At 38.9% G+C, this 22,401-nt stretch overlaps 1 protein-coding gene across 2 annotated transcripts in view; it reads right to left on the bottom strand.

Moving 5' to 3' along the window:
• LOC134344338 (ATP-binding cassette sub-family A member 13-like) overlaps positions 1 to 22,401 on the bottom strand; it is a 219,322-nt gene that overhangs the window by 66,874 nt on the left and 130,047 nt on the right. For both annotated transcript variants that reach the window (XM_063043940.1, XM_063043941.1), the window contains exons 33-40: positions 15,546 to 15,660; positions 13,752 to 14,081; positions 12,773 to 12,842; positions 10,938 to 11,072; positions 8,845 to 8,997; positions 7,171 to 7,369; positions 5,851 to 6,069; positions 3,475 to 3,671 (exon numbers count right to left, since the gene is read on the bottom strand). In XM_063043940.1, coding sequence (XP_062900010.1) covers positions 3,475 to 3,671; positions 5,851 to 6,069; positions 7,171 to 7,369; positions 8,845 to 8,997; positions 10,938 to 11,072; positions 12,773 to 12,842; positions 13,752 to 14,081; positions 15,546 to 15,660 — 1,418 coding nt within the window. The remainder of the gene's footprint in view (positions 1 to 3,474; positions 3,672 to 5,850; positions 6,070 to 7,170; positions 7,370 to 8,844; positions 8,998 to 10,937; positions 11,073 to 12,772; positions 12,843 to 13,751; positions 14,082 to 15,545; positions 15,661 to 22,401) is intronic.

The following is a 22,401-nucleotide window of genomic DNA, read 5'->3' as shown; positions in this document are numbered from 1 at the left end:
GTGGATGATAGTATCGAATGCCGAGCTGTAGTCAATGAAAAGCATCCTAATGTGTGCATCATGATATGTATATATGTATGTAGAATCAAGGAAATGCAAGGATAAAAAGACCCTGATGGATATACAGACTTCCTAATGGTAGCCAGGATGTGGGTTCAAATTACAATGGGAGATAGAAAAGCCATATAAAGAGGGCAATGATATGATAGTCATGGAGGATTTCAATATGCAGATAGATTGGGTAAATCAGGATGGTGCTGGATCTCAAGAGAGGGAATTTGTAGAATGCCTACAAGATGGCTTTTTAGAGCAGCTTGTGGTTGAGCCCACTAGGGAAAAGGCAATTCTGGATTTGTGTTGTGTCATGAACCAGATTTGATTAGGGAGCTTAAGGTAATGGAACTCCTGGGAGGCAGTGATCATAATGTGATAAAATTCACCCTGCAGTTTGAGAGGGAGAAGCTAAATTCAGTTATGTCAGTACTTCAGTGGAGTAAATTGAATTAATTGAGGTATGAGAAAGAAGCCGGCCAAATTTGATTGGAAGTGGACACCAGCATGGCTGACAAAAGAACAACATTGGCTGGAGTTTCTGGGAGCAATTTGGAAGGTGCAGGATAGATAAATCCCAAAGAAGATAAAGTATTCTAATAGGAGGATGAGTCAACCATGGCTGACAAGGAAAGTCAAAGACAACATAAAAGCAACAGAGAGGGCATATAATATAGCAAATATCAGTGGGAGTTTAGATAATTGGGAAGCTTTAAAAAACCAACAGAAGCTAACTAAAAAGCAACAAGGAGAGAAAAGATGAAATATGAAAATACAAAAATAAAAAAAAGAGGATACCAAGCTTTATCTATATATATATATATATATGTAAAAGAGAGGTGAGAGTGGATATCGGACCACTACAAAATGGTGCTAAAGAGGTAGCACTGGGGGATAAATAAATCCCAGATGAACCTGATAAGTATTTGACAGCAACACAACATGCATATCCTTGGGTTAAGTTGGTTGTTAACACACATTTCACTGTATGTTTCAATGCACGTGATAAATAAATGATTCTGAACATAGAATAAATACGAGTGCAGGCTGTAAAAATATATGTTCTGTCCATGTGTTTGTGGCCATATTCCCATATCTAATACTGTCCAATAGAGTGCTGGAACTTTTTAAAACATTTGGAGAGATGTCCCCAGGGCCGGACAGGACACATCCCACGTTACTAAGGGATAACTGCGCCTTTGGTGATGATCTTTGTATCCTCACTAGCCACAGGAGTAGTACCAGATGACTGGAGGGTGGCAAATGATATTCTGCTGATCAAGAAAAGGAACAGGGATAACCATGGTAATTCCAGACCAATGAGTCTTACTTCAGTGTTGGGCAAATTATTGGAGAAGATTCTTAGAGACAGGATTTACCAGCATTTGTAGAAGCATAGTCTGAATTGCAATAGCACTGCTTTGCGAGGGGTAAGTCGTGACTCGCAAGCCTGATTGAATTCTTTGATGATGTGACAAAGCATATTGATGGAGGTAGACAGTGGATGTGGTATATATGGATTTTTTAAAGGTGAATAATAAGGTTTTCCATTGTAGGCACATTCAGAAAGTCAAAAGGCATGGGGTCTGATGAAACTTGGCTGTGTAGCTTACCCATAAAAGGCAGAGGGAGGTTTTAGATGGAGGTCAGTGACCAGTGGTGTTCTGTAGGGATCTGTTCTGGAACCTCTACTCTTTGTGATTTTTTATAAATGACTTGGATGAGGAAGTGGAAGGGTGGGTTGGTAGGTTTGCTGATGACATGGAGGTTGGTGGAGTTGTGAATATTATAGAAGGTTATCATAGACTACAACAGATCATTGACAGGATTCAGAGCTGAGCTGAGAAGTAGCAGATGGAGTTCAATCTCGAGAAGTAAGAAATGATGCACCTTGAATGGTGGACTTTGAAGGCAGAATACAGGCTTAATGGCAGGATTCTTAGCAGTATGGAGGAACAGAGGGATCTTGGGGTCCAAGGCCACAGATCCCACAAAGTTGCCACACAGATTGATAGGGTGGTTAAGAAGGTGTATGGTGTGTTGGTTTTTATTAGCTGTGGGATTGAGTTCAAGAGCTACGAGGTAATGTTGCAGCTGTATGAAACCCTGATTAGACCACACCTTGAACATTGAGTTCAGTTCTGGTCACCTCATTATGGGAAGGTTGTGAAAGCTTTAGAGAGGGTGGAGACCAGATTTATCAGGGTGCTGCCTGGATGAGAAAGCATGTTTTATGAGGATAGGTTGAGTGAGATAGGGCTTTTCTCTTTGGAGCAAAGGAGGATGAAAGACAACTTGACAGAGGGACAAGGTGATAAGAAGCATGGATTGAGTGGATAACTAAAGACTTTTTCTCAGGGCAGAAATACTTATACTGGGGGCATTATCTTAAGGTGAATGGAGGAAAGTGACAGATACGTTAGGGACATTTAAGAAAATCTTAGGTAGGTATGTGGATGAACAGAAAACTGGAGGGCTATATTGGTGGGAAGGGATAGATGGATTTTAGAGTAGGTTAAAAGGTCAGCATAACTTCCTAGGCCAAAGGGCCGGTACTGTGTTGTAATGTTCTATGGTCTATGTTCCGAAACTAGTTGCAAAAGAGTAAGGCCTGGCCTGTCAGAAGCAAACTTTTAAAAAGAATCATCCTACGTCAGCAGTTGGATTAATAAGTTTCAACTTCCCTTCACTGATTTGAACCAAGGGGTGAGAACTATTACTGGCTATTTTCTTATGTTAAATATATTAAAATTAAATTGTTTAAAAATCTGTCAGATTGTAGCTAAAATAACTTTGCATTCAAGCTTTGATGAGGTCAACAGATTTGAGGACATAGAAAATTAAGATATAAAATTAAGAGTTCACATAAACGTAGGTCTGAGGTACAGGACCTACAATGATACTGAAGGATAAAGCACACTTGAGGAGTTATCTGATTATTCTGACCTTTCATTTTCTTATTCAATATCAATTCACTATCAATGTGATAAGCCTGTCAGTTGATATTGGCAGCGTTTGCTATTGCACAGAAAGATGCTCTAAGGCAGTGGTTCCCAACTTGGGTCCATGGACCCCTTGCTTCATGGTATTGATCTATGGCATAAAAAATGGTTGGGAACGCCTGATCTAAGGGGAACACAGAACACTTATTTCAATGAAGACTTGTTGACAATCTGTTATTGAAACTGAAAATATCTAACTCTGTTTTTAAAGTACAAAAGGTGGTTTCCAATATCTATATATCCATAAAGAGTGGGCATAATTGATAAATGCAGGATAATGAAGAATTCAGTCATGGTAATGAGGTTCTCTCTCTCTCCCTTTTTGTATCCCAGATTGAAATTAAATTCCATACCAGGTATAACTTGAGAAATCCCACAGATCATATAATTTTTTGTCAGAGTAAACTTCATACTTCCTTACCTTGTCTGTATTTCAGTATTATATCCCAGATTTTACGTCGAGAACAAGGATCAACGCCACTGGTGGGTTCATCCAAAATTATGGTAGTGGAGCTTCCAATAAATGAAATCGCTAATGAGAGCTTTCTTTTTGTTCCTCCAGACAAAGTTCCGACACGTTTGTGCTGATATTGACAAATTCCTGCTTTCTCAAGGGCCCTGAAAGAAACAAAGGTTTTAAATACAAGCACAAGAAAAATTTGCAGATGCTGGAAATCGAAGCAACACACACAAAATGCTGGAGGAACTCAGCAATCCGGGCAGCATCTATGGAAAAGAGTAAACACTCAACGTTTCAGGCCGAGACCCTTCATCAGAACACAGGCCTGAGTCCTGATGAAGGGTCTCAGCCCGAAATGTCAACTATGGACTCTTTTCCACAGATGCTGCCCGGCCTGCTGAGTTCCTCCAGCATTTTGTGTGTGTTGCAGAGGTTTTATATAGCTTGTCACCATGACAAATTTATATACAAATGATTAAAGTATAGAAAAATAGTGCTGAAAATCACACTGTGTAAAGATAAATAGAGATTTTACATAGCATTGACAAGTTCACACCATTCTTCAGAATTCTATTGATTTAATAGCTAGGATATCAAACAACTTAAAAACTTGAGTTTGAATGAAGTAGACATTAAATAGGAAGTGAAGTTCTTTAAATGCACAATATATTTCTTTAGAGACCTTGATGTAAGGATAAAATGTCTTTAGAAACCGAAGGGCTTTGGAGCCCCTGAGTAGTGCAGTTAAGGGCTGCACAAATGCCTGTAATGGGAGAAATAAAACCGAGGTCTTGATCATTGCAGGATTTCTGTAACTTAATCTCTATTGAATATATTGGGTTTTTGACTGTGACAGCTGAGTATTTCTGTCCCTCTGCTCCACTAGCAATGTCATATCTGCTCAAGCTTGCAGCTGGCGGCTTATTTGAAATTAGCTAGTCAAATTGACTTTTCTTTCGGTTAACTGTTTGGCATGAGAGATGAAATACCACAAGTAACAGTGAGACACGATATCAAGTAAAACAATCTGAATATGCATAGATCAGGCATAATGTGCACTTCACACAGAATAGGAGGTAGCATTAATTATGGATTAGCACCTCTGGTGTAGAGCTGTACGGAATAAGATACACGATGGAAAATGAGCAGAAGCTTTCTACATTTTTTTCAGACTACCATCCATTAAAATAGATCAACTGCAAACAATGCAGAATAATCCCTCAAGAAAATTTCTAATATACAAAGCTAACAACAATAAGAAGCATTTATATAAGATCCTTGCTGTTGGAACAAATAACATGCAAAGATAGTTCACAGAAATAACAGAATAAATAGACAATGGGCAGAAGGATATATTAGGATTGGTGATTAAAAGCTTGATCAAGCAGGTGGACTCTGAGGATAGTGGGAAACAAAGGCAGTGGATTTCACTGTACAGCCATTCCATCAGGGTCTTCGTTACTGCCTCAAAGCAAATCAGCATATATCAAGCATGCTCACTAGAAAATGGGACCTGATAAACCCAGAATCACTCAAGTTATTCTCCAAGGTATCCGAGTTCTGCCAGCAGACAATCAGCAACCTTCCGCCAGTCATAATGCAGAAACTGAGTGAACACTGAGATTAGCCATTAAGCACTGAGGCAAGAAAAGACACAACATATGGGCCACTAGATTGTGGCTAACCCTGGAATTCATAGCAAAATAAAAACAAGAATTAATAAGTTGGGTGACCTTACTGCCCTGCTGAGGCAGGTTGCTTGGTTTTAGTATACATTTGCCCTCTGTATTTCAAGTTAACTCTAACTCTTTTGTTCAACCTAGTTCTGTAAGTGACAGAAACAAGGCTTTTTGGGAGATTATACACACAGCATATCAGGTAAACGGAAGAGTTAAAACTTCCTGTATAATTTTTAAAAACTTTTGAATATGACAATAGTTTCTTAAGGTCAGCTGACTAGCCAAAAAAATAATTATCATCAAGTGACAGAGATAAGTGGACTTTGTCTTTGAAATAACATATTCTTTCAAATCTTAATGAATATTCACCTTCATAACCACAAACTCAGTAACACAATTTGTTTTAACTTATAAAATTTCGGCCATAAATGGGCAAAATTCAGAAAGTTCGCTTGCTGATCAGTTCAGTCTGGGTGTATACCCCATATTATGGAAAGTAGTACAAAAGATTCTGGAAACTAGATTTGCACTTCAGGCTTGAAATAGGCCAGTTTGGGGTCAGATGTACTTAAAAATCGAATGACACCCATTAGAATCTCCTACCAAAACTCGTTTGTAAATATTTAATTGTTTAGTATGTCAACATACTGAGACTTACATGTTCACCTCTCTTTGCAACTTCTCTTTTGTCCACTCTGGTGCTTTTATTATGCCATATAACTGAAGATGCTCTTCAACAGTTAAGGTGTCAAACAAGACGTCATGCTGGAGGCACACTCCCAGCTCTTCTCTAATGTCTGAGATATCTCGATTCATATTCCTTCCGCCAACATAAACAGCTCCAGAGGTGGGCTGGTGCAAGCCAGTTAACATTGACCTTTGTCGAAAGCAAAACACCACAAACTGTTTTAGAATACACAACTTAATAGACTGTAAAGCAGTAAGGAACTTCTTTACTAATAGGTGAGTAATTACAAATTGTCATTTTCACAATTCTCCTTCATTACATTCAATAATGTTCGAGCTAGATTAAAACTCTGGAACTTTGAAATATAACTGTGATATGGCTACCAAAAGTAAACACATCTACAAACCACCTCAAAGTTGCTGGTGAACACAGCAGGCCAAGCAGCATCTGTAGGAAGAGGTGCAGTCGACGTTTCAGGCCGAGACCCTTCGTCAGGACTAACTGAAGGAAGACTGAGTAAGGGATTTGAAAGTTGGAGGGGGAGGGGGAGAGGGAGATCCAAAATGATAGGAGAAGACAGGAGGGGGAGGGATAGAGCCAAGAGCTGGACAGGTGATAGGCAAAAGGGGATTGGCTCTTGGCAAAAGCTCTTGGCTCTATCCCTCCCCCTCCTGTCTTCTCCTATCATTTTGGATCTCCCCCTCCCCCTCCAGCTTTCAAATCCCTTACTCACTCTTCCTTCAGTTAGTCCTGACGAAGGGTCTCGGCCTGAAACATCGACTGCACCTCTTCCTACAGATGCTGCTTGGCCTGCTGCGTTCACCAGCAACTTTGATGTGTGTTGCTTGAATTTCCAGCATCTGCAGAATTCCTGTTGTTTACATCTACAAACCAATGGGCTTTGCAAAGAGTAAATCAAAAAACATAATTACATCCAGCAACATATATGGAAATAACTCTTTCACTAAATTTTTCTTTTTATTGACATCATAAATGCAAAACTAAATTTTATCCACCAGCGGTCTAGTGGTACATGATGTAGTTATAAACAAAGCCTTTTCAATCAAATTCCGAACATTTAAATGCACAGTTTTAGAAAAAGAACCTGATGAGAAAAAATACCTTATTCACCAAATCTTCAGCAAGAGGACTGCTTTGAAAATGAACACTTGCTGAATTATATTACTTACTTAGTCTGACAACTAGTGAAAAGTAATGGTTAAAGATCAGATTCTTCCCTTTATCTGCATTGTTTAAGGTTTACTTAGCAGATTATAAATTATCACTTACATTATTGTTGTCTTCCCTGCTCCATTGGGTCCTAACAAAGCTGTAATTTCTCCTTTGTAGAAATCAAGATTCAAGTCTTTAACAGCTGCCTTGTCATTGTGCTTATAAACTTTGGTGAGAGACCTTACAGCTACTCCTATCTCCAATTTATTGGTTATCTCTTCTTTCCCATGGAAGTTAATATAATTCAAAGGCTCCACTGTTGAAAGAAAGGAACAGATGAAATGCCTGTCATAATTCCAAACCTGATTCTTTTACTTATGTAAATTAATTTACAGGGTCAAGGATCAATAGTTCTTTCATTTTCAATGTCTGTTCTAAGTCTCTTCCACTTAGCATGAACACAGTGTCACATCACACAAGGGTAACGTACTTGGTATAAACACATTTAAGGATCATGTAGTGGTCTCTTCTTCCAGCACTGCTATGGAGAGATGCACATAAAAAGGTTGTGGAGGATAAAAGCTTAGCTCTGCTTCACTACTTATTGGTGCCCAGCCTGATAACGTTGCCCGTCAGGTCTTGATTAGCTCAATTGATATTAGTCACATTAACATTGGGCATTAGTCCCAATCCAGAAAACACATTGTGTCCCTGTACTGCGGCAAGACCATAGGTAAGAAGTAGGAGGAGATTTCCATGTTAGTGACTACTGAAACTTGGAGGCTTCATGGGATCTAGAGTCAATGTTGAGGACTAGCACAACAACTGTGCCTCTATATTTGGTAGATTGGACCCATTGTGGGTAATAGGCTATATCCAAGGATTGTGCTTTGGCAATCTGTGGTATTAGCCACAAGGACTGATTCTGTAACTTTTTCATACTGTGACGCGACAGTTCTGGGAGTCAGCTCTCCCAATGTAAACATAGTTCCTTAGATTCTCCTGGGAACTCTGAAAGGTTGGCTTGAATGGAACTGACTTCCAAAACAGGCAAACCCAGTGCCTGTTGATAATGGTTGCTCTGTCCTTCTTCCTTCTAGTTCTAACTCAGTGCAAAGGTTTTTAAAATCGCTTATCACATATTTGAGATTTCCCAGAAGAAGAGGGAATAAGTTAACATTTTGTACTTCAAGACTGATCATATTTTTGGTTATTAATCAAACCACACACAAATTATCATTGATAACAAGTTCAGGAGGATAAAATGTTTTGGAAAAGGATTCCATTTCATTGCACATTATGGTGCATAATGCATGAGAGCTTCAGACTGCGATTTCACAGTTTTAGGTTCTGAGAAGAAAACTGCAAATTAGTGAAAAAATCTTGAGAATGACCTTTAGAACATATGGCATAAGTGGGGAGACCATGATCATCTATAATGGCAAATTAAAAAGAGAAGGGGATAGATAAGAGGTTGACATTTAAAGAACATAGATTTCTTAGAAGGCTCTAAGGCTGGAAGAGTTTGCAAATATAAGAATGGGCACTGCATTATGAAATATTAGCTTTGCTATTTCCTTAACAAGCCTTGTGAAGATTAATTTCCCAGAAATGCAAACCTTTTTCTCTCTACACGGATACTGCCTGGTCTGTTGTTATTTCCAGCTTTTTGTGCTTTTATTTCAGATTTTCATCACCTGTAGCAATTTGCTTTTTTTTAAAGCTACTGTATATCTCTAAGTGGATTCTCAGACACAGAAAAATTAAAGTGTCAGAACATTTAAATGTTACCTTTTGCATTCATTTGCTGGTTGTAGTGGTTCAGATTTTCAGCCCAGTACCCTTCTCCTATCTTTCTATCATGCTTTTTTGCACAACTGCACAGATTCATCCAATATGAACCTGTAAATGGAAAATACCAAGGTCTGCGAGTTCCATATTTACCTAAAACATGGGAGATAAAGTTAAAAGTGATAAGTACGTAATATGTGACTTCTTATGTGCACACAAATAAAAGACTACAAAAGCATTTACAGACAAGCATTCTCAGGAAATAGTATTTCACACATCTTTAAAAAACTTTAGAAGAGAGAGGGAGCATAAAAGTAAATCTGTGTAATTTTCATTACTCAAAATTGACATGAATATTTATTTTAATCCCCAAATAAAATTAATGTGATTTAGTTTAAAAGTAATGCCCCATAAAGTACAGTATATAAATGGATTTTCAGAAAAGCCCTGCACAGCAATTCCTTAAGAAAATTGAGCTGAATAGTACTCAAAGGGATATAGCTTCATGGAACGAGCTGAGATAATCTGGGTAAACTAATGCTTTTGAGTTAGAATGAAATGGGTAGTGTTGTTTTGGGCACATGTGCCAAGATCTCCCCTATTTTCAATCCATGGAAATAATTATAAATATGAGTTTATCGCAAACAATATGTGTGATCTTATAGGGAAAAAACTGGGCATCTGTTCTGTTTAAAGCACATCTACTCAAATGTTTCTATTTAGATGGAGCAAATGATGGAGAAAATATAAGCCTTCACCAGTTGAACTGACGTAAGCCAGTTAGTTTAAACTGACAGAATAACTCGGACAAAGCAACTTTCTTATAACAAGTCCATTACAGTACTGGCACACTAGGAGAAACAAGTAGGCAGCATTATCTCCAGAAATGGTTAATCACAGACTTAGTATAGAAATTACTGTATCAATGTTTCCAAACAGAGAGCACCTTTTGAGCTATTCCCAAAACTGTTTCTTTTCAGCAAGCCAAGCCCAGAGTTTCACAGAGTAAATTTACCATCTGTGTCAATGTTTGGGTATCCCTACTTACAATTATAAGATTTTTAAACACAGCCAAAGGACAGAATAGTTATAGATTGCAGGTACAAAACTCTTTAAGGGGTACCTGCTAATGACCATGAAAAAGGCAAATACATTCATATGTATTGGTCTTATATTAACAGGAAGCGATAACAAAGTTGTACAATGTATTGGTTAAGCCTCAAATGTAACTGTGTATTTCATTTTATGCATGGCATGGAGAAAGGATACAAAGTAGATTCATTAGCATGTTACCAAATTCCAGAGGGATTTTTTGATTCTTTTCACTAAAATATATAAATGCAAGATATGAAGAGTGTAACTATCAGTCAAATTTCCAATAAAAATATAGATTCCAAATTATTTTTTAAGATATGATTTGGTAGATTATTCAGTTACAAAATGCTTTACACATGTGACTTGCTTGAACTGAGATCTTCACTTCACATATAGCCTGAACAGGGAAGTTAGTGATCCCAGAAAGACTGGGCATCCATCAGTGTAAATAAGCAAAAATTCTGCAGGGATCAATCTTCTCTACGTTCAACTTACAATCAACATCCAGCAAGTGAATTAATAAAATTTACACTTAAAATATATTTTTTTAAAAGAACGCCATGACCATTTGAAAAAAAAACATACATGAATATACATGGGAAAGAGAGAGGAGACTAGAATTCAACAAATCCAAATTTTAAAAAAATCAGCAGTAGCAGATACAGAATGGCCATATTTTCTAAGATACTGTAACAAATTTTACAATGCATTGTTTTAACCATTTTAAACAGACTAATATTCTTTGTTCATACCAGGGTGCCTTTAATCAACTATCTCCCAAAAATGTCTAATGCAATCTTTACTACACATAGCGTAGAATAAAAAATAATCCACGCTAATATAAATTCCAGTAAATACCTTGCAGATTACTTTGGTAAATAACCACAGAGCCCTTGGCTTCTTCTACAATTGTGTCTCATCTTTTAAAATAAATGTATTCCCCTAACTCTAGTACAAATTTGCAATGATAATTAGTGAAGAAGACTTGCTTTTCATACCAGGGAAGATATTATGTAGATACCAGCCTAGTATGAGATATATCAGTGAATCAACCACAAGCATCCAGCAAATGCAAGCAAACGATACATTTTCTGCACCCCCGACAGCTTCATACATGTTATCCCACTGCAGTCCTGGAAAACAAAAAGTCCATTTGAAAAAAAACATAAGTCTCGGAAGGGGTCCATTTCCAGAGAGACATAACGAGTTCATAATATGTTCAGATTTAAAGCTAGCAAATATGAAATTAAATTCACTTGTTTTGTTCTTTGTACATTATCTGCCAGTTTGCTTTTCAAGCAAAGCTATTTTTAAAACACAATACCCATATTTCCTCAAACTACAAAGTAACTGAATGCAGCAATGCTACGTTATAATCACAAATTATTGTCTCTCTAAGACCACAGGTGTTTCTGTCGCATGCTGTGATTTCCTCCCAAATCCCAAAAGAATTGCATGAGGAAGATTAAGAAAAGGAAAAAAAGGCAGAAACTTACAAAGCTTCCACTTTTAGATAAATATTCAGGTAAATATCAACTGTTCACTCTTGTACAGTCTCTTAATGGACTATTTCTATGCCTTTGACACAGTACTAACACAGCGGGTGAAGCAAGGCTGGTGGACGGCTGTTCAATTTTAGTGGTAGTCTGTAAATGACCTTGGAGATGACTAGTTGAGAGGTAACTGGTAGATTGAGCTGAGTCATAAATGCTGCCATTCAGAATGAACATGGAGGCTTTGGAGAAGGAGCAGCAGAGCATCACCATAATGTTGCCTGGACTGGAGAGCATAAGCTATAAGGAGAAGTTGGACACAACTGGAATATTTTCTCTGGAGAGTCAAAAGCTGAGGAACAACTTCATAAGGGTAAATTAAATTATTGCAGACATAGATAGAGTTGATAGGCATTGTCTTTTTCTCCAGGATAGAAATGTCAAATATTAGAGGGTATAGGCAGAAGGTGAGATGGGGAACGTTTAAAGAAGATTGGCAAGGTAAGTTTATTTTTACACAGCGAGTGGCCGGGGTCGGAAATGTGCTGCCATGAAAGGTGGGAGAAGCAGATACAATGGCAATGTTTTAAGAGGCATTTCGACAGGGAGGGAATACAGATCTTGTGCCTGTAGATGGGATCAGTTAGGTTGGCATCATAGACAACACAGACATGGTCGGCTGAAGGGCCTTTATCTGTGCCCAATTGTTTTATAGCGACACAAAAGATTCTGCAGGTGCAACACACACAAAATTCTGAAGGAACTCAGATAAGGCAACATCTATGAAGAGAAACGAGCTGATGAAGGATTTTGGTCTGAAAAATTGACTGCACATTTCCCACCATAGGTACGGCCTGACATGCACAGTTCCTTCACAATTTTATGTGTGCTGCTATGCTATTCTATGTCCATCTACCAAAGACAAATTCAATGGAAAGAATGATATGGAAGTTTAGAAAACCAGAGAAAATTTTGTAAAATTGTTTGTACAGAGTCTGTACAAACTTACATGCAAGTAATGACTTTTGACAATGAAGCAGAAGGAATGGGTTTGAAAGGCATTCCAAGTGCAATGAACATCAGCCAAAATAGTGATAAGCACAGAAATAAAGATTTATCTTTCTAGAAAATTAGATTTCTTCAAATATATTTTTTCTAACAAGTTTTTGTTTACTTTTTAAAAGACCTTCATTTAAAACAAATATTAAGCTGGAAGTTCTGCTACATTTTTCTCATTTATCACAATCAATACAAATTGTGTGTGTTAATTTATATTTTCCATACAGCTTTTATCATCAGGATGTCAGATAAGTTAATGTCACATTCTAAGAGTTCCTTACCTTTTCCTTCCCCTTCAAAAAGAGTGATAATATAGGTTCCCTGGCTGAATGCAGTCGTGCACAGGAGACACTAAATAGAATTGAGATTTTTGAAAAGGTATTACTATCTGAGCAGTTTGATGATTTAGATGTCTAATATACTAAGTCTATATTACTAATATGTCCACAAACTAAGGTGGCTACATTCTGTAAGAAGAATATATAGGCATAAAGAACACAGTATGGAAACAGGCCATTTGGTCACTTAATCCTGTCACACACCTCAGCTCTGATGTCATATCATTTAATTGCATTCCCCACGAGCAACCTATTGTAAACAAGCTTTTTTAAAAAAAATCGATACAGTCACCATCTGCACTAATAAAATCTACAGCCCCAAAGTCTATTTTCAGAAATGGTTTGTCTGCTGTTGTCCAACTTCTGAAAACTTATTTCCAGCCCCACTTCACTCTTCTGATTAGCCAAAGGTATGATTGTGCCAGATGACTCAGTAATAAATGTCATACAAAACATGACAATATGATCATTCGGATTCCAGTATCAACATGTTACCTGAATAGGTTGTGTGCTGAGGCCACCTACCCTAAGCTGACAGAGAAGTCCCAAAACAAGATATTTGAACATATCCACATGGTGTCAGTTTAAGCTGGAGTGCATCTGATGCCTTGGGCTCCCTCTTTCCCACCAGAAAGACTAGACAGAAAAATAACACTTTTGCTCTTAGATCTACAATGCATCATTACACACCTTCCAGTTACCGGACATATTTACTTTTATCTTCACTGGCTCCTCTCTAAGAAATCTTTGAAATGACTTACATAGCTCTCATAAAGAAAAATAATTTCTTCAAGCCTTTCTCTGGATTTGAAATTTGCTGAACGCAGCACTGAGTGACATTTCCGCACAAGGTATTCATTTCAGATCGATCACAAAAGCAATAATTATACCAAATATTGTAAAACTGGATATCACAACTTACAATTAGAATCTGGCTGGAAAAGCTGAGCTGGTTCTGTACCACGACCAAAACCATATAAGGGAAGAAGGTAATGATATAGAGCAAGCAGGCACTGAGAGCTGCTGTATTAGCATGGCTGAAAAAGGCTGCAATCAAGTAGCCCAATGAAATAACTGAAACTCCAAAATCCAAGAAGTAGAGGAAAACAATGAATCCATCACTGTTGGGAAGAATCCCACTGGCTTTGAGGATAATGGTGATGAAAGCACTGCTCAATATCAAGGTAATGAAGTTGTCCAGAAACCAGACCAGAAAATGAACTAATGGCTTCACTCCCAGAATCTTCATGTACTGCAAAACATAAAACACACTGTCAGAGCTCTTTAACCTTCAAAGAAGCTTGTCAATTCGAGCAGGCAAAGACAACCCAGACCATAAATTCATAGAGTATGTATAATACCATTTCCTAGAACAATGCATTGAGGATCCACCAAGGGAAATTATCGTTTCAGATTTGTCCATGTATAATGATTATCAAACATCACCGCAGGGAATAACACTCCCATTTAAGGAAGAGTGATCATAATGCATTAGAATTGCACATTCTAATGTATTAATGCTTAATATATTTAAGTTTTAATCAACAGTCAGAAAACATGAGTGAGAATAAATGAACCTCTTGGAGTTGCAGTTTTAACTGGTGGAGTGCCACAGGGTGTTCCCCCTGTCTGAGGCATCTACAGTTGGGAGTCACAATCTTACTACAAGGGAGAAGCCACTCACTGAATCTAAAGACTTTCAGAGATTACACTACGGGGATGGTGCAGGAAAATGGATCAAGTATAGCAGCTCAACCATGATCTGGAAAATTAGTGAACAGACTAGGCAGTTTCCAATTCTTCTGTTCCACTTAATGGGTAAAATAGCTCACTTCAGTTTCTGTTTTTGACATAATAGTGTTCAAACTTAAGAGGAATATTTACTGGTGACATGCAAACAACATTGTTCCTACTACAAAGATAGAAAGTACTTAGAGCTGTTTGTAAAAGCAAGCTTTATAATCATTACCATCAGCAGCCAGGACTGACAAAGATGTATCACTGACATCAACAGTTGGTCAATGTCATATGATGCAAATGTGTGTTCATGACTAGTGTTAACAAAAGCTCTTTTGGAGTTGAAGCCATTTTGATAAGGTGATGAGAATTATAGCCAAAATTAAACTAAGAACAACCATTAGAATTGATATCCAGAATATTCAATATTTAATGAAGTCAAATAGCTGTTATTGTTATTTTTCCAACAAGACAGATACAATCTTGTTAGAACAACTGAAAGAACACTTGTAAACAAAGCTCATCTGGGAAATGAAATTCCCATAAACCAGATACTAAGATAAATATCAAGATTAGAATGCTACTTCATCCAATTCTGAATTGGAGGTAGCAATATACACATCTCTAACTAACCTATCTATATTAGACTTTTAGTTTCACTCAGCCTTTTGTTCTACAGCAGTAAGAAAAAGAAACACACCCAGTCAACAAGGCAAGTCAAAAGCCAGTGGGCTTACAAACAAGGTGGACGATGAGAAATCGGACACAGGGAATAATACCTGGCAATTTGTATGCATGATATGAATATTCTGGACATAAAATTTTGAGTGATCATTCCAGTTTTCACCTTTTTTACAATATAGCCCTCAAATTATTTCCATTCACATTCTTAACTTCCTTTTAACCATAATAATGCATTCACTAAAACATCAGTTGAGTTTCTTGCACTCTAAGCAACAGGATCTCAGGACTTCATTACCTCTTCCAGTCTAAGCTCTTTGTCAAACACAAGTTTCCGCACGAAGCACGCTATGGAAATCAACCATGCCAGCATCATTAACAATGGAAGAAAGAAGCCTATGTTGCTGAGAAACCTGTCAAAAAAGACTGCGTTAGAATAATTAGATTATACAAGGACACTATCACTAGTTCCAACAAAAATGATGTGAGAACATTCCAGAATTTAATTTTCAGTGAGCAAATGACTGCACCCAAAGCATTATAAACAAGCACGGTCTTCTTTTGTAGTAAAGGATAAGCTTGTTAAAGAGGGAGTGTAAACAATAAAGCAGCAGACAGGTTTCTGGGTAGTCCTCATGTGAGAGAGCTTGAGTAGTTTGGCCCTCTACTCTCATTCTTCTAAATGAAAGGTGACCGATTGAAAAATATATAATACTGACAGAGCAAAACACAGTCGATGCAGGGATGATACTTACCCTGACTAAGAAGTCTAGAAATAGTTTCATGGGGTTGAAAAACAAGTTGAACCATTTAGAACTGAAAGTTCTCCTTTTAAATGTGGTGAATGCTTGTTACTCTCTATCCAGAGGACAGTAAATACGAAAATCATAATTGCATTCAACAGAGAAATCAATAGATAAGTGAATATTAAAGAAATCAGAGGATATGAGTATGGAGAAGGAAATGGTGTTTGAGGTTAAAGATTAGAAGTCATCTCATTCAATGACAGAGATGGGTTAGTGGACTGAAATGGCTACTCCTATTCCTACTTGAAGCTTTTCTTCTAAGTTTCATATTTGTGGATCAGGGAAGGTGTGACCTATTCAAAAGGGATGTGTTACACTTGAAGTCAAAAGCACCAATGTCTTTACAGGCAGGTTTGCTGGAGCAATTAGCGAGGGCTTAAACTGGATTGGCAGGGAGATGGGAATCAGAGTGTTAGGTCAGGTAATGGAGCAGTTGGTGTAAGCTAGATGCAATACAGAGAGAGACTGAGGAAGGACAGGAATTAAATGCATTCAGTTGGATGGGTTGAAATGTGTGTGGTTTAATGTGAGAAGTATTAGGAATAAGGATAATGAACCTAGAACATGGATCATGACTTGGAACTATAACATCATGACCATTCAGAGACTTGGCTGTCAAAAGGGCAGGAATGGCTGCTGGATGTGCCAGGGTTTAGATGTTCAAAAGGACCAAGGAAGGAGTTAAAGAGGTGGGAGAGTGGTGTTGCTAATTAGGGATAGTATCACAGCTGCAGAAAGGGAGGACATCCCAGATGGACTGTCCACCAAGTTTGTATAGGCAGAAGACGGAAGCAAGGGAGTAATCACTCTATTGGGATTACTCCCTAGACCACTCCACCCCTCTAACCCCCCGCCCCAACAACAGCATCAGAGACACTGAAGAGCAGATTGGAAGGCCAATTTTGGAAAAGTGCAAAAATAACAGGTTGTTGTCATGGGTGACTTCAACTTCCCTAATATTGATTGGCACCTCCCTCGTGCAAGAGAATCCAGGATGGTTTGTTGCCTCCCAGGTGCCAGGGTCAAGGATGTCTCTGATCGATTGCATGACATTCTGAAGTGGGAGGGTGATCAGCCAGATGTCGTGGTGCACATCGGTACCAATGACATAGCAAGGAAGAGTGAAGAGGTCCTGGACAGTGAGTATAGAGAGCTTGGTAGGAAGTTGAAAAGCAGGACCCCAAGGGTGGTAATCTCAGGATTGCTACCTGTGCTAGGTGCCAGTGAGGGTAGGAATAGGATGCTCTGGAGGAGGAACAAGTGGCTGAGGAACTGGTGTAGGGGGCAGGGTTTCAGATTTCAGGATCATTGGGACCTCTTCTGGGGCAGGTGGGACCTGTACAAGAGAGACGGGTTACACTTGAACCACAGGGGGATCAATATCCTTTCAGGGAGGTTTGTTAGTGCTATTGGGGAGGCTTTAAACTAGATTTGCAAGGGGATGGGAACCAGAGTGCCAGAGCTGACAGTGTGGCTGGGGTGAAAATAAATTATGTTGAAAGTTTAAGCAAATCCGCTGATAGAAAGGTTGTGAGTGGTGGTAAAAATCTTCTGAGGTGTATATATTTCAATGCTAGGAGTATTGCGGGGAAGGCAGATGAGTTGAGGGCATGGATTGACACGTGGAATTATGATGTTGTAGTAATTAGTGAAACTTGGCTACAGGAGGGGCAGGACTGGCAGCTTAATATTCTAGGGTTCCGATGTTTCAGATGTGATAGAGGCAGAGGAATGAAAGGTGGGGGAGTAGCATTGCTTGTTAGGGAAAATATTACAGAAGTGCTCAGGCAGGACAGATTAGAGGGCTTGTCTACTGAGTCCTTATGGGTGGAGCTGAGAAACAGGAAAGGTATGGCCACATTAGTGGGATTGTATTACACACCACCCAATAGTCAACGAGACTTGCAAGAGTAAATCTGCAGAGAGATAGCAGGCAACGCAGGAAACATAAAGTTGTGGTGGTAGGGGATTTTAATTTTCCATACATTGATTGGGACTCCCATACTGTTAGGGGTCTTGATGGTTTAGAGTTTGTAAAATGTGTTCAGGAAAGTTTTCTATATCAATATATAGAGGGACCAACTAGAGGGGATGCAATATTGGATCTCCTGTTAGGTAACAAATTAGGGCAAGTGACGGAAGTCTGCGTAGGGGAGCACTTTGGTTCCAGTGATCATAACACCATTAGTTTCAATTTGATCATGGACAAGGATAGATCTGGTCCTAGGGTTGAGGTTCTGAACTGGAAGAAGGCCAAATTTGAAGAAATGCGGAAGGATCTAAAAAGCGTGGATTGGGACAGGTTGTTCTCTGGCAAAGATGTGATTGGTAGGTGGGAAGCCTTCAAAGGGGAAATTTTGAGAGTGCAGAGTTTGTATGTTGCTGGCAAGATTAAAGGCAAATTGAATAGGAATAAGGAACCTTGGTTCTCAAGGGATATTGCAACTCTGATAAAGAAGAAGAGGGAGTTGTATGAAATGTATAGGAAACAGGGGGTAAATCAGGTGCTTGAGGAGTATAAGAAGTGCAAGAAAATACTTAAGAAAGAAATCAGGAGGGCTAAAAGAAGACATGAGGTTGCCTTGGCAGTCAAAGTGAAGGATAATCCAAAGAGCTTTTACAAGTACATTAAGAGCAAAAGGATCGTAAGGGATAAAATTGGTCCTCTTGAAGATCAGAGTGGTCGGCTTTGTGCGGAACCAAAGGAAATGGGGGAGATCTTAAATAGGTTTTTTGCGTCTGTATTTACTAAGGAAGCTGGCATGAAATCTATGGAATCTGTACAGATTGAAAAGGAGGAGGTGCTTGCTGTCTTGAGAAAAATTAAAGTGGATAAATCCCCGGGACAAGGTGTTCCCTCGGACCTTGAAGGAGACTAGTGTTGAAATTGCGGGGGCCCTGGCAGAAATATTTAAAATGTCGCTGTCTACGGGTGAAGTGCCGGAGGATTGGAGAGTGGCTCATGTTGTTCCGTTGTCTAAAAAAGGATCGAAAAGTAATCCGTGAAATTATAGGCCGGTGAGTTTAACGTCAGTAGTAGGTAAGTTATTGGAGGGAGTACTAAGAGACAGAATCTACAAGCATTTGGATAGACAGGGGCTTATTAGGGAGAGTCAACGTGGCTTTGTGCGTGGTAGGTCATGTTTGACCAATCTATTGGAGTTTTTCGAGGAGGTTACCAGGAAAGTGAATGAAGGGAAGGCAGTGGATATTGTCTACATGGACTTCAGTAAGGCCTTTGACAAGGTCCCGCATGGGAGGTTAGTTAGGAAAATTCAGTCGCTAGGTATACATGGAGAGGTGGTAAATTGGATTAGACATTGGCTCGATGGAAGAAGCCAGAGAGTGGTGGTAGAGAATTGCTTCTCTGAGTGGAGGCCTGTGACTAGTGGTGTGCCACAGGGATCAGTGCTGGGTCCATTGTTATTTGTCATCTATATCAATGATCTGGATGATAATGTGGTAAATTGGATCAGCAAGTTTGCTGATGATACAAAGATTGGAGGTGTAGTAGACAGTGAGGAAGGTTTTCAGAGCCTGCAGAGGAACTTGGACCAGCTGGGAAAAATGGGCTGAAAAATGGCAGATGGAGTTTAATACTGACAAGTGTGAGGTATTGCACGTTGGAAGGACAAACCAACGTAGAACATACAGGGTTAATGGTAAGGCACTGAGGAGTGCAGTGGAACAGAGGGATCTGGGAATACAGATACAAAATTCCCTAAAAGTGTCGTCACAAGTAGATAGGGTCGTAAAGAGAGCTTTTGGTACATTGGCCTTTATTAATCGAAGTATTGAGTATAAGAGCTGGAATGTTATGATGAGATTGTATAAGGCATTGGTGAGGCCGAATCTGGAGTATTGTGTTCAGTTTTGGTCACCAAATTACAGGAAGGATATAAATAAGGTTGAAAGAGTGCAGAGAAGGTTTACAAGGATGTTGCCGGGACTTGAGAAACTCAGTTACAGAGAAAGGTTGAATAGGTTAGGACTTTATTCCCTGCAGCGTAGAAGAATGAGGGGAGATTTGATAGAGGTATATAAAATTATGATGGGTATAGATAGAGTGAATGCAAGCAGGCTTTTTCCACTGAGGCAAGGGCAGAAAAAAACCAGAAGACATGGGTTAAGGGTGAGGGGGGAAAAGTTTAAAGGGAACATTAGTGGGGGGCTTCTTCATACAGAGAGTGGTGGGAGTATGGAATGAGCTGCCAGACGAGGTGGTAAATGCAGGTTCTTTTTTAACATTTAAGAATAAATTGGACAGATACATGGATGGGAGGTGTATGGAGGGATATGGTCCGTGTGCAGGTCAGTGGGACTAGGCAGAAAATGGTTCGGCACAGCCAAGAAGGGCCAAAGGGCCTGTTTCAGTGCTGTAGTTTCTATGGTTCTATGGTTTCTAAGGTAAGAGAGTTAACTGGGACAGAATTTGTTAGATATGTCCAAGAAGGACAGACCAACCAGAGGAAAAGCTTTACTGGACCTGGCACTAGGCAATGAACCTGGTCAGGTGACAGATTTCTTGGTGGGTGACAGTGGCCTTAATTCCCTGACCTTTACCATAGCCTTGGACAAGGATTGGAGCAGATGGTATGGAAAAGTACTTAATTAGAGGAAGGGCTAATTATAATGCTACACAGGAACTTGGGAGTGTAAACCAAGAACAGATGCTCCCAGGGAAATGTACAATGGAAATGTGAAGATTGTTCACGGGGCACTTGTTTGGGGATCTGTATAGGTTTGTCCCATTGAGGTAGGAAAAGGGTGGTACGGTGAAGGAACCATGGTTGACAAGAGATGTAGAGCATCTAGGCAAGAGGAAGGAGGGATGACAAAACAAAGCGATGAGGTTAGAGCAGGTCATGTGGTATATATGGATTGGCACAATTATTATAGAGAAGCTAAATAGATACGTTGCATTCACTGGAGTGGCTAAGCTCATAAATATTCAACAAAATAGAAGTCATGTTAAAAAGGTATCCCAGTTAATTTAATGAGTCAGGAGGGGTGGAGGTTGGTCACTAAACTAAATTGGTTCTGAAACGGCAGGTATTCTGTTCTTGTAGACAGTCTCGCAATATCTGTGGAAATAATGATGATGCTGACAAATACCAGATAATACTGTCTAATGACTGGTACAAATACAAAGGAAATTTCAAAACAGAATAGTAGCAAAGGTTGCAGCTCCAAAATAATCCAAAACACATGCAGATTGGGCTGGCTTGAATTGCTGTTACTAGTGCATCAAAAGGTGCCCACCATATTTATGTCAAATAAAATAAAGTTAAAATATTTTAGCTATCAAAAAGCAGCACTTATCTAAGCCAAAAGCAACTCCAATCATATAACGTCTTCACAGAGGAGAGACTTTTTTTAAAGCAAAAGCTACAGTGAACAATTCTACAGAGTACTGAAATTAGGGAGAATTGGATTTATACTGGATTAAGACCATCAGTGACAATGTTGGAAGGCAGAGCAACTTAACAGAGAGGCATGATTAAATTATCACTGCATCGACATTAGTATTGTCATAGCAGAAGATTGCTTAATGAGGCATGAATTTAAGTTCAGCCAAGTATCAGCGATGAAACTGCAGACAATTAAAAATATACTTGAGTTAAATATTGAAGATTTTGAATCAGATAAACTATTTAGTGAGTTATAGTGGTCAGCAGATGGCATTACCAATAGCAATCAGCTGATTGTACCAATCACCCAATCTTGATGGCAAAGGCTGGATCAGAAAATCAAAGGTACATTGAGGGGAGATCTTTCAAAATTATGCTTAGATATAATCAGAAATATTCCAAGATAACTACATACTTTATGTACTATAGTTACAGTGCTTCAGTTTATGGCAAGCAAGGTATGACCATCCAGGCCATACTCTCTTCTCACTGCTGCCAGCAGGAAGGTGGTACAGGAGACCAGGTTCAGAAACATTAATTACTTCTCAGCAATCAGGTTTGTAAACCAGAGGGGATAACTTCACTCAATTTCACTCATCCCATCACTGAACTGTTCCCACAACCTATGGACTCACTTTCAAGGACTCTGCATCTGATGTTCTCGATTATTACTACTTCTTTTTTCCTCTTTCTTTTTGTATTCGCACAGTTTGTTGTTTATTTTGCACATTATATGTCTTTTTGTCCTGTTGGGTGTGGTCTTTCGTTGATTCTATTGTGTTTCATGTATTTACAGTGATTGCCCGCAAGAAAATGAACTTCAGGATTGTAGGCAGTAACATATATGCACTTTGATAATAAATTGACTTTGAACTTTGAATAAAACCAATTGACTACTCACCTCAAACTATTCCATATGTATTAAATAAACAAATAA

Source organism: Mobula hypostoma, chromosome 3, assembly GCF_963921235.1.
Source record: "Mobula hypostoma chromosome 3, sMobHyp1.1, whole genome shotgun sequence".
NCBI lineage: Eukaryota > Metazoa > Chordata > Chondrichthyes > Myliobatiformes > Myliobatidae > Mobula > Mobula hypostoma.
Note: the sequence above shows the minus strand (reverse complement) of the source record. Positions and strands in the feature narration are given on the sequence as shown.